Source organism: Labrus bergylta, chromosome 3 (genome assembly GCF_963930695.1).
Source record: "Labrus bergylta chromosome 3, fLabBer1.1, whole genome shotgun sequence".
In the NCBI taxonomy this organism is placed as follows: domain Eukaryota; kingdom Metazoa; phylum Chordata; class Actinopteri; order Labriformes; family Labridae; genus Labrus; species Labrus bergylta.
Window position 1 is genome coordinate 22,759,996 of NC_089197.1, and position 12,756 is coordinate 22,772,751.

Sequence of the window (12,756 nt, forward strand, 5' to 3'; positions counted from 1 at the left end):
TGTTTATCTCTCCTTTACTTAAAAAGAGGCGAAGCATGTTTAATGTAGACATAGTTATGTGTTCTGGCCACCAGTTTACAGGCTATTTTGTACTAAACGTAAGTGATTGTGTGTCAGTATGTGTTTGTGTCTAAGATTTGTGTGAGTAAGGACCAAGGAGAAACAGAGAAAAAGAGGGGGAGGAGAGAGAGAGAGAGAGAGAGAGAGAGAGAGAGAGAGAGAGAGATGATAGATGCTGGTGTGAGGGTTCATGCTGGAGTTGACATTTATGGCCCCTGTTCAGGCCTGGCTTGCAGCAGCCTGGGGGGCCTTTCGCAGGCCAGAACAAAACCTCAGGGCTGACAGGATCTGCATTTTGGTTGTAAAAAAAGGGGGTGACCACAAATGGCTCAAGTATGCCCTTTAATACAAACAGCATAATTTATGGGAGTATGGCCATGTGAGATTTATTCCAGTAGGATGGACTAGAAAATGTCTTTACTGAAGGAATTGCATCCCCAGAAGATCTTAGCTTTCTAAGAATATTAAAGCACAGTTATAACTCAAGTTCTGTACCTAACTTTTTTCATTGATGAAAAACAGAAGTTGGGTTTCCAAAATTAGCTGGTAAATGTTTTGACTCATCCTATCAGTCCTTTGATTAAGCTAAAATTAAAATTGTATAACTTTCCAGCCTTTTATAAGATTTAATATATGAGGATTAATTGATTTCAATGATTTATTAAGACCATTAGGTTTGATTCTATTAATCGTGACAGTCTTTTTTGAAAAGTTGTATTGGCAAAAACATTTGCAGTAAAGCCAATGGCTGAACTTTCTTCAGTTTAGGGTACTTATCATCATCATTTGACTTGATCCTATAAAGTTTAACAGAAGAGCTTCAGGTGTCTTGCTCTCTTGAAATCAAAGCTATCCTCCAAATGTTCTCATCAGGCACTCTGATCAGTCATCATCTATTAAGTGGCATTTTATTTTTGATTTGTAGTGTTTCCCTGTTTTTCCAGTCATTTCCTCTGCTTGACCCTCCCCCTTCAGAGAGAGCCCTCTAACCTGTCCTTTTGCAGGATTTAGCTTGCCCAGATTCCGTGTCAAAGGTCGTGGCCCAGATGTCACAGCTTCCCCCCTCGCAGAGCTTCTCTGTTGCATAATTACGACAGGCCCATTGTATTGTGAGGCTGGATAGAGGTGCATACTATGTGCCGGCTCCTCTTTGGAGGTGGACATTGAAGCAGAACAAACCGACAGAAACTCTTGCTAACAAGGTGGACAAAAGCATAGGCCCCTCTTCTTTTAATACACCAAGATATGTGAGTTTATATGGAGAATTTATTTTATCTCCCTGCTCAGTCTTTGCCACTCGCAATAATTCATGATGCAGTTGATAAAGTTATCACTACTTTAGTATTTTCTCTGAATCGTGTTTGCAAATAAGATACGGGCATGGAGGATCCCTGAGCAGCAGAGGAGGCCCTTCTCATGTTGCACACCCGTGACCTCAGATTCTTTCTGAGTTTAATCTCGGCCTGACCTCCAGTGAAACTCTTCAGGGCTGCATGGGGGTGCAAGTAGCTTGACTCCGCCCCTCGTAAACTTCTCTAACCTCTTTGGACCCAATTTCATCCCCCCTGGACTCTCCCTTCCCTAGAACCCCTAAATATCTCATATAGCAATAGAAATTGTTTTTGTTTTATTATGCAACAAAAGGTAATATGGTCAATTAAATGCTTTGATTGTTTTTTAACTAGGAAAATATAGTAATGAAACTCATGTCTCCCATCAAACTGGTACCAAGACTTTAGGAAACAGAATTTAAGCTTTGGAATTAGTTTGCATTTCTGTCACTCACTGTAAAAGTAAGAGACAGATTAGATTGAAAGTATTGCTACTGATTACGACTTTAGATAAGATCCATAATTATTATTCTTTTCTTGGTTTAAAGGGACATTTGGTCAGCTGGCCTTTGTTCAGCCCAGGGTCTTAGGGGTCACTGAGGCCTACAACTCATGTTGACCGTCAGCCGTGTCCTTCCCAGGGGATTTTGTCCTTCAGTGTAACCCCCAGATTCTGGACCTGAATAGAAGTGGCCACTGACCACTGACCAGCAGGCCACAGAAAAGGGTCTTCGTATTTGCACTCAAAAGACTCAGAGTGACAGGGTGATGGATGTTGGTGCTCTTCTGCTCTGCTGCAGAAACTGACCAAAGGACTTACGGCGCTGAACATCTGCCGCTCTGCCTCACCTCTTTTTTCCCACCACACCATCCTACCAGAAAACCTCACTGACCCCCACACCCACACAGTCCAGGCTATTTTCATGTATCAACCCTGCTTCCTGTTGACTGTAGGAGTCTCGTTGTCATCTATCTAGGTATTGATGATGTAGTGAGTGTGGGTGAAAAATAAATCCTTAACTGAGTCCAGTTCTGAGACCACAAAGAGGCTTCTTAATTTTAAGACATGATTTATTTGAAGTCTTCGGTGTCTCTCTTTTTCTCATTCAGACCCACGAAAGAAGTACCATGTTAAACTTCTGGCATATAATTTTGTCGGAGATGGATACCAGGCAGACCAGACTATCAGCACCCCTGGATGTGTCTGTAAGTCCAAGAATAATCTTAGAAAGTGAGTTTTGTGTCTGAAATGTGTTGGTAGTAACATTACTGTTAATGTTATTTCTCTCAGCTGTTAGGGATCGCCTGGTGCCACCGCCACCGCCTCCACACAATGTGTACACCAAGACTAACAGTTCCACTGCCATATTTCTGCATTGGGGTCGACCAGCCTTCACCTCCAGCCAGGCGGTCAACTACACTGTCCGCTGCAACCCAGTAGGCCTGCAGAACGCCTCCCTGGTGCTCTACCTGCAGACGTAAGAACTTTTTCATTATTCATCACGTTGTTGTAGGCCGTTTAGCCTCAAAAAAACAAAACATTGCATATTTGAAATATTACAGTCATCTAATGAGCCATAATGTAGATTAATGCAGCTCTAAAAGCTACAGTATGTGGAGACAACTTTAACGTTGTTTTCCTATTTGGAGACAAGACATGGATGTGAAGTGAAACCAGATGTAACTCTGGGCTTCGTGTACCTTTCTGTTTGATCTGTTCTGCTCTTATCCTTACAACAAATTATGTTATTTGGAAAAAAAACTTCAGCACAAGTTGATTATCACTGCATCATTTCACTTTTACTGTTTATAAAAACTTCTCACTCAACAACAACAAAAAACTTGAGTCACAGTGGTTGATTAAAGTTTTCAGGTCACTTAAACTACTCTGATGTTTCCTCTGCACACTACCTGCCCAGCTCCATACCACCACCTGCTGGCCAAGACCCTTTATTAATTAAGGACCACTTTGTAGACACAGTGAAACTTAATAACATCTGCAGATTATTACAACTAAATCAAATATATTAATTTGAAGTCTGCACCATGGGATTTTTTTACATTTATTTAATAGATAGAAGTCCAACTCCTCTGAGTGTTTATTTTAGAGATCGTCACAACCGCGTCGAGACACAATAGCAAGTTAGACTAAACTGATTCGTATGATGGATTTTTATCTGGCCTGAAGCAAATATGTGATGTTTACATCCTTATTACGTCTCTCTGCTGCAGGAATGAGCAGAGACTCCTGGTGCGAGAACTGGAGCCCAACACCAAGTATGAGTTTGCCATTCGACTTCACATTGACCAGCTCTCCAGTCCCTGGAGCCCCGTGGCCTATCAGAGCACTTTCCCTGACGGTGAGAGCAAACTATCAAACATTTCAGTGTTATTATTAATAATATTTCTGATTCTGAAAGATTTGGTGATGGCAGTTTTGAGTTATGAGGTGTGACTGTAGATATCACTCAATATACATTTCCAAACAAAATCTCCAGTACCTTTCTTGTTTTCCATTGTAAAATAGAATAAACAAATGATTCTAGAGACTCTAGAGAGTTATTTATTGAAATGTGGCTTGCGACTGTTAGGCCAGTATTTCCTTACATATTGGTATGCCCCATTAAACATGATCATTCAAACAATGACAATGAAAGGACATCTTTTAACTTACCTCTGTTTTAATGTTCAAAATGATTTCTTAGATTTTTTTTTCTTGTTTGTTTATTCCCACACAGCTCCCACTCTGTCCCCCTCTAATGTGAAAGTGACTCTGATTGAAGTGGACACAGCGCTGGTTTCATGGAAACCTCCAGAGGATCCCAACGTAGCTGTTACACATTACACCATCCTGTATGCCACCAGACACGCCTGGATCGCTGGGGAATGGCAAGTGCTGCAAAGAGAAGGTGAGGAGACTGTTATAGAGATACATAATACAGTATGAGCAGTGGAGGGGGAAACACAAAGACTTCCTCCTCTACCACTCCAAAGGTCCATTGGAAATCAGTAACTCATTTCAACACTATCCTCCTCTGTTCATGGTGCCAGGATGGGTTGAGCTCAGTGCTTTTGTCTTACTGATAAGATTGGAGGTTTCATTAAATAACAACAAAGACTTTGATTTACCCTCGTATTGACCTCATTAAAACAAAGGCCATTTTGAACTTGTGCTGTATAAAGAACAGAATATAATTAGAGATGGACAGTCCACATACAGAGTAGATCTTTAAAAAATGCAGTTCACTGCAGCTTTAAGCTCTTATCCTCATTTAAACAAATACAAAAAAAAAGCTTTACTTTCTGTCTCTGTGGAATCTGAATTATGGATCCCACTGTTCTGGGAAGAAAAAAGTGTGTGTCAATTTAGAAAGAGACCTTTGAATCGACAGACTCAGAAATATAAGATGTCAGTCTAGTCTGTTTATAACAAAATAATAAATGTTTGATATGATTAAGACAGGAAAAATACATTTATTTTGAAAGACTTGGAAATTGAATATCTCTATCCTAAACCAGTCCTCTCATTCTCATCTATCAAGCTCTTGTTGTTTCTGGTTCTTGAGGCAGCCTAGGTGTTTTCAAGATCATATGACCCCCCGAGAAAACACACAAAAAAGACAAACACAATTCCCCAATGTCTAAAGTGAAGCCTCTCACCCAGCCCCCCACCACCTCTAAGTGTTTTTTCACCAACAGGGAGCATCACCATGGCTCTGCTGGAGAACCTGAAGCCCGGCCACATTTACTTTGTGAAAGTTTCTGCATCCAACAACATGGGCGACGGTCCTTTCTCTCAAACAGTGGAGCTGACGGTGCGAGCAGATCTCTCATCTGGTCATGATCCGCGACTCCCGCGAGGCTCAACACAATCAACAGGTTGGTGACACATGAACCCCCTGATATCCTGGGTTCGGGGTTCTTTTTTAACAGAAGTTGAAGATTTTGAGGCTGCACTTTGACTGATGATTCACGATGTTACTTTCATCCCCCACAGCCTTCTCTGATGGCTTCTACCACCTTGACCAAAAGTCAATGACAGGCATCACTGTGGGAGTCTGCATCGCTTTCATCTGCATCATCATCTGCGCTTTCATCATCGTTTGCAGAGGCAAAAACAGGTAACAGCCACATTCCTCTGAAACATAGCCCAATAACAATTTAACAGTGAAGTCTCTGTTTCCCTGAGGTTCTTTTCTGTCTGTAGTAAAGTCATGTTTGTGTCCCTGCAGGAAACTTTCAGCAGTAAAAACAAACGGTGAAGGATTGAGCACAGCTGCAAGTGCAGGACATCTGGGCTCTGAGAGACAAGCTGAGAACGCTGATGTGACCGTGCCAATGATGAGCCAAGAACATTTCATTGATAGCAAGGTATAATCGCTTTGTACAACATGGAACATGGAACCCATTATTTACAGGCCAGAAAATGTTTAGAAACTGGGAATTGTTATCAGGGTTATTCATTTGAAAAAAGGTCAGAACCAAGAAATATAAATGGTAAAAAATTAATGGAAATAAGCAAGGGTCTGCAAGAGGATTCATACAAATGAAAATTGTTTGTACTTTATTGTTGGTACTGGATATGGCTCATGGTTTTCTTTCGTAAATGTTCTTTCAATTACAGGGTGGAACAAACCTCATTATTAATTCTCTGGGCCCTGTTCAGTCCAGCACTGAGAAGAAAGAGAAATGGTTTTCCTTCACCAGTAACATGAAGAAGGACAATAAAGCAGCACAGGTGAGATGAGGAATGACGAGTCCTGCTTGTAGAAGTGTCATCAGTAGATTCCCTAATCTCTTGTTATATGATCTCTGTACATTACTGTTACTTCCTCACTTTAACTTTGTTTAACTTTGAGACTTGATTCTCATATTCAGAGTTGATTCATGTCCTCCTCAGCTTGTTCTTGTTTTCTAAGTATTTAGTAGTTACAATGTAAAAAGAAAGAATGATAGAAATTTGTCTCAGTCAGCTAACTGATCAAACATGTATCTGTGGTGTAGAGCTTGAGACAAGGAGCTGCCTCCTACCACCCTGGTACCACAGTGTTGACCTTTGAAGAGGAGCTGGCCCTTTCTCCAGACCAGCCCAGCACACTGCAGGCGCTGCTCTGGAGCCCCGGGGACACAGAGGGCTCCTCCAACAGCGAGGGCAGCCACGCAACTGGTGACTCAGGCCGTTACTCCCACGACGAGACAGAGATGACCAACCTGTCATCTGGACACAGCAGCCGTCCGCCGTCTCTGTCAGCGGAGGACAGTGGAGACTCTGACTGCAGTAACCCTGCTGAGGAGCCGCTGGAGCTGATAGAGAACAGCCAGACTGACCGGTCCATTCAGAGCTACTGCTGTCAACAAGAAGCACAGAACAGCTCTCAGTCTGTGCTCTCTCTACAAGTGTGTGGGCGTGTGGCTGAGTGTGTGTGAGAGGGTGAATGTGCACTTGTGTGAGTGTGTGTTTATGTGTGTGAAAGCTGGGGTAAACTTGCAAAAACTGTACTTAAGAATACGAATCGTTCAGCACACCATAGACGTACATTTTTGTGCTTAAAATATATTAACATTGCAGCAAAATTAAATGAATAGTTCAACATTTTGGGGAAATCTTATAATTAACCATATTGTGGAGGTAAGAGGTACCACTCCTATATCTATTTTGTCAACTATAAAGCTAATCCCAGCAGCTTAGTTTAGAACAATGACTGTAACAAGAAAAAAAAGCATAGTGTGAGTCAATCCAGCACCTATACAACTCCCTGATAAACATGTTATATATTGAAAAAATGACAAGTTCAGTTTTATTTGAGGTAATTTGCAGGACTAATGCAGGAGTCTGTGCTGGTTGCCTGGTAACAGCTTACAGCCAGTTGTCAGGCAGGTAGTCCACTGTAAATCTGTGAATTGATGTTTTAACGCAGATGTTTTTGGAGATATTAAACAAACATGATATGATGTGTTAATTGTAAAATTTTAGAGTCACTAGTGGACAGAGCCTGGCTTATTGTTTCCCACTTTCCTATCTGTACACTAAGCTAACAGGCTGCTGGTGCTTTATTTACTGTAGTGGTAAAAATCTTTTCATCCCAAAATGTTAAACTAACCCTTTGATTTTACGGTTGCCACCTCAATCAACAGCAAGTTATTTATCCAAGTGTGCCCTATAGTCGTTTCCATTTGCAAGTGAACTGCCAGCCTGAATGTCAGTTTGAGAGAGAGCTGTAAAGAAATGAGAGAGTGAGACCTCTTTTTTTAACCTTGGCCCACTTTTTGTCCTCGACATAACAAACAGGAAGCCGACAAAGGCCTCTCTCGGTGTAAGCTGTTGGCAGGTGCAGGTCATTTGATTTCTTTTACTTGTTTCTGTTTTATTCAATGAATGTCTTTTTTGTTTTTTTTCTTTATTTGTGTGTGTCTGTGTTCGGAAAAAATCTCACCCACCATGAATGTTTAAAAGACTGTCCAAAATGTGGCCAAAAGTTACATTTCGGACATTATTTAAAAGAGTTTATCACTGGAGCAAAAAGGGAAGCGTGAGTCCTTTTTGCTTATTATCTACCTCGGTTTACCTTTGGGGTGAACTTACACTGTATATTTAAAACTACTTATACCTACGTTATGTGATGGGCTGCTTCCGTTACATTACATTTGATACTTCCTGATGAATTTTTACTCATCGTCATCCCATTGTGTGTTTTCCTCTCTTACTTTGTTCTGATTTGTGGATGGTAAGGGCGCTGCAGCTTTCTCCTCTTGCCCCACCTGCTGTGTGGATCGAAGAACTGAAAACACACAAATTGTTTTTATTTATCCCCTAAGATGCTGAGCCAGTATTAATAATGTTTTATCTTCATTTTGTCCATTATTGAGTAATGGAGTGAAAAGATAATGAATGTGTGCTTTTGTTTTTGTTCTGTTCATTAGTGCAGCTGCCCTTACCATTCCTGTTTTATACTACCTCGGTTAAGAATTTATTTTGTTGTCTTGTCATTTTCCTAAACTCAGGGAACAAGGTTTAGTACAATTGAAAAGTCATGTAGTGTTACATGGTGAACTGACAGGGTATCTTCTCAGTACTAAACTGTTTAAACTAGTGTGTTATGGCCTTTAAGAAAATGCTATGAATGTATGTCACATTGTGTGCCAGGAGCTCAGATGTTGGTGCTGTTCTCCGCTATAGTTTCTCCTCAGGTCCTGGAAAGTCTGTTTTTTTTTTTGTTTTTTTTTTACAAAAGACTCTTGTTTATTCCTGAAAAGATTCACACCAGAAGTGCTTGCAGAGACATGTTGGTACAGAAAAGCTTTATTATGAATGTGGGAAGCGTCCCTCAGAGGCGAAAACGTAAACTTTCTGAGGGAGAAGCTCCATGCGTGGATGCATCACATGAAGAAGAATGATTGTAGTAAAACCAATGAAAGTGAAGAATTGAATGAACATCATAAGACATTTTTAAAATCTATATATTTTTTAGAAGATAATGAGTACACAATGTAGTTACTTTTTTTTTTCGCTTTGCTGTAGAGTAGATGAAGATTAGCACTTGTCTGCCAAGTAGTTTTGTATTATAGGCCAATGTGCAGTGGTGACTGTGACGCTATAACCCAAAGAGTTGTTTGCTACCTGACTTTATTTTAGTCTCTCAACTAATCTCTGGCAGAAGGTTACTGAGGAATGTGAAATAATCAAAAAGATTAGACCAAAGATTTAAAAAAAAAAAAAAAAAAAAAAAAAAAAAAAATCACAGCCTTTGAGATGAGTTGAGACGCTGCTCCTCAAAAGAAGCCTTGCACATTAGTGGCCTTGACTTGTGACTCAAACATTGTAGAAAGTCGCAGGTTAAAACTCTGAGGAAGTGCCAACAAGATACACAGGCACTTTATGATGATAGAGTGACAATTATTAATCAATTTTATGCACACAAGCCAAATAATCCTTTTGCAGAGTTCCTCGAAAATACTGTTGCAAACAGATGCCTGTACATTGTAGATGAAAATACAGTATATTATATCAATTAGAGATCTATGTCGCAACGTTGCAGTCACTTGTTAATGTGTACCCGCTGATTTTTTGCCTTAAGAATAAGTACAAATCTATCAGATTGAATAATTTAAAAACACTGGTTTTTGTTACTTGTAATTCTCACAAGATCTACACATTCAGTAGTTTGAGAAATATGAGAAATATTCCCAAGATACCATAAAACCTTTTACACTTCTGAATTTACACAAGAGTTTAAAAAAGTCAGTGGGTGCACAAACATTTTCACGTCTGCATTTTTAATCAGAGGATTCTGCAGAGGATTCAATCATGGGAAATATTGCGGCATGAGAAATGACACAATCAGTTTAACTTTATTTGAAAGCAAACAACATAAACCAAAGAAAGGTCACCGTTGCATATTGGCAAGAGATCATTTTAAAAACATTCTATCCTAGTGTGAAATGTCCTTTTCAGGGCTCTCATACTCATTTAATGATTGTATAATGTGTCCACCTAAAAAGTAGAAAAGTAGAAATCAAATGTTAGGTTTCATTATGATCACCATCTATTTCCAAAAAATCAAGTTGCCCTCTTCTTATTTTTTTATTGGTAAAAATGTCTGTCATGTTTAACCTGCTTTTCAAAGTAAAAGAGACATAAACCTTTCATTTTATTTGAAACCTGTAATGTATTCCTATAACCTGTTTTATTAGAGCTTTAAGGGCTCAATCCAGAGAATGAAATGGGCATTTTGTAGTTCAGATAGGTTTGTGTTACTTTTCATATCTGATAAGTGCAGATGTGATATTCCTGGGTCATTAATGTTTGTAAGATGAGGATGAAGATGGATCTTCATCACAACAAGAGACCCACCATGTTGGTCTGCTGTCTTTCATCTCGTGAAAAGTGTTCTGTTGGATGTATGTCCTGTCCCATCATGTGAATTCAAAGGGGAAAAGTTCTTCCTTTTTGCAGTAAAGCTGTGTTTTTAGATCATGTGTGGGTGGAGCGCTGTGGGTCATTTACGTTCAAACTCAGGGAAAACCCACAGTTGTTCCACCTTCAAAGAGAAAGCAGGTTGCGAGTTATGAAAATTGAATGTACCTTTTTGTAATTATTATATGTTTTCTGCTATTTTATGTTTATGTTTTGTAAAATTGTCTCTGTTTGTCAAGAAAATCACAAGATTTTTTTTTTTTTAATTTTCACCGAAAATGTTAATCAGAAGATTTTAGATGGTGATTAATTATGAAAAGTCTGATTCTTACTTGAAATTAAAGAATTAAAAATGAAACTTGTGTGCTGTTTTTTTATTTAATATGCCTTCAATTGTTGTTTAGGTTAAAATCATATTTTAGAGAAAATAAACAAATACTTTATTTTTTAGCTTTATGACTGCAAAGAGTTCAATATGATTATTTTCTTTATTCTGAATTCAAAGTGTTCCTCAAAAATACTTTTTAATTATACTTAATTATACTAAATGTATTACTGAATGGCCTTTGAGAGACGGGACGTTTTTTGAATTCCAACTTCTAGATCTAGCTCTCACAATTATTAAACAAAATGTATCAAAGTTATTTAGTATTTAAGGTGCTAAATGCTGTAAACTATATTCTGATTGACATGAGACTGACATGTTGTATATGACATGAGAATATTTTTACTGATGCATTCAGGTAAACACAGAATGTTACTTCTGTAGTCTTCTGAAGTGGAGCTGTTTTTTTATTTATTTTAATTATTGATAAAAAGCTATACCTCTTATGAAACTGCATTGCATTTAATTTAATTTCTCAAACAATGTTAGAAAATATGTTGTAGCTGAATACAATTTAATTCAAATTTGCATATTTCTTCCCAAAGGTACAATGAACAAAGTTAGTGTCAGATTGTTGTTGAAGATACTCAAATAAAATGCAATATTCTACAATACCATACTGGGCTTTTCTTGATCTAAAACTATAATGTCATTTGTATATTATTCTGCTAATTATTTCCTCATTATGCAGTTAGTTTCTAGTCTCTTAAATACCAAAGAAAGGTTGTAACATTTCCACCCCTCACCAATCCAACAACAGCATCAGAATTACTTCCATAACTAATATTTTAAGAATAATAATGCAAAAACACTCCACAAAAAAAACCTTACAAATAAGCAGACATATATGATGTAAAATTATTTTAATAACAATTCTTTATTCTAATTCTCTCACTGGGAGAGAGTCTTAAATCTGGCTCGTTCAGGCGACAGCTATACCTAGGTATATTGCATAAACTGCATGAAGAATTGATAGCGGAATACTTAGCCTCAGATGGAGCCAAAAGGTTAAGAGCTCCCCCTGCTGACCGGCTGCAGTATACATCAGATAGGTCTATGATGTAAAAACAGATGGGTCTGAAATCCAAATGCAAGTCAGTTCATTTGTTCTTCAACCCGGTTTTGTTCAATTCATCTTATATCTTTGTAATTAGTTATTTGATGCAGTACAAATGCTATGTACCTTACAGTGCTGCGTGCATCAGATTAGCAGAGTAAAACAGAAAAGGCCAGAGAAAAAATAACAAACACGAACACAAGAGTCACTGAATCTGCTCTGCTGTGGACTGTACCTTCCTGAGGGATCTTTGATGTAAGTGTAAGTTGTGTGTTTCTTGTTAACAGAAGCCACGTCAATAGAGCAGCTCTTTTAGCCAATCTTTACTGCGCAGAAAAACCTGTTGGACCTCTCATTTCACAGACGATAACTGGCAGAAGGCTGAAAATAGTGGCTACTACATCATATTTATCCAACAAAGGTACATCTCAAGATTTGTTAATATACTGTGTACTTTTTTTTGTAAAGTTGAACCTGAAATCATAATTCACTTATTCTTTAGTTACCCTTTTTGTGTCAGATTCTGGAAAGACCTAGAGAACGTGTGAAAGAACAAACATGATTAGCATTGAAGATTTGTTTTCTTGTTTTACCAGCAGAGATGAAAAACTGTGCGCAATTGTCAACCTTTTTATTGTATTAGCAAAATGTCATATCCATAAGGCAACATTTCTTAACTAAAACCTATTTTTAAGTATTTTTTATTTGACTTACAGATTTAGAGTCTCTAAATTGTATTTCTTACAACAAAAAAAAAATGTCAATGATTTTTCAATAACTTTTTTTTCTAAATGAAATCAATTATTTAAGGATTTATGGCTCTTTGTCGCCTGGTCTTTCTGATTGTTTGTTTATTGTTATAAATCAATAAAGTTGATTAGAAAAAAAAAAACCTTACTGCGCAGACTCGCAGGTCACGGGGATATTTTGGCTTCATCCTGTCCAACGTGGGAAATTGAGGGACGCTGTCCAACTGGTTTGACTCTGATGACACGTTAAGTTCAAAGTT

General features: G+C 38.4%; 1 protein-coding gene across 1 annotated transcript in view; it reads left to right on the forward strand.

Moving 5' to 3' along the window:
• Nucleotides 1–10,035, forward strand: part of prtga (protogenin homolog a (Gallus gallus)) — a 29,116-nt gene extending 19,081 nt beyond the window's left edge. The window contains exons 11-19 of the mRNA XM_020625862.2: nucleotides 2,502–2,597; nucleotides 2,683–2,869; nucleotides 3,624–3,751; nucleotides 4,130–4,300; nucleotides 5,091–5,270; nucleotides 5,389–5,512; nucleotides 5,624–5,762; nucleotides 6,016–6,129; nucleotides 6,396–10,035. Coding sequence (XP_020481518.2) covers nucleotides 2,502–2,597; nucleotides 2,683–2,869; nucleotides 3,624–3,751; nucleotides 4,130–4,300; nucleotides 5,091–5,270; nucleotides 5,389–5,512; nucleotides 5,624–5,762; nucleotides 6,016–6,129; nucleotides 6,396–6,818 — 1,562 coding nt within the window. The 3' untranslated portion in view covers nucleotides 6,819–10,035. The remainder of the gene's footprint in view (nucleotides 1–2,501; nucleotides 2,598–2,682; nucleotides 2,870–3,623; nucleotides 3,752–4,129; nucleotides 4,301–5,090; nucleotides 5,271–5,388; nucleotides 5,513–5,623; nucleotides 5,763–6,015; nucleotides 6,130–6,395) is intronic.
• Nucleotides 10,036–12,756: the final 2,721 nt, after the last annotated feature.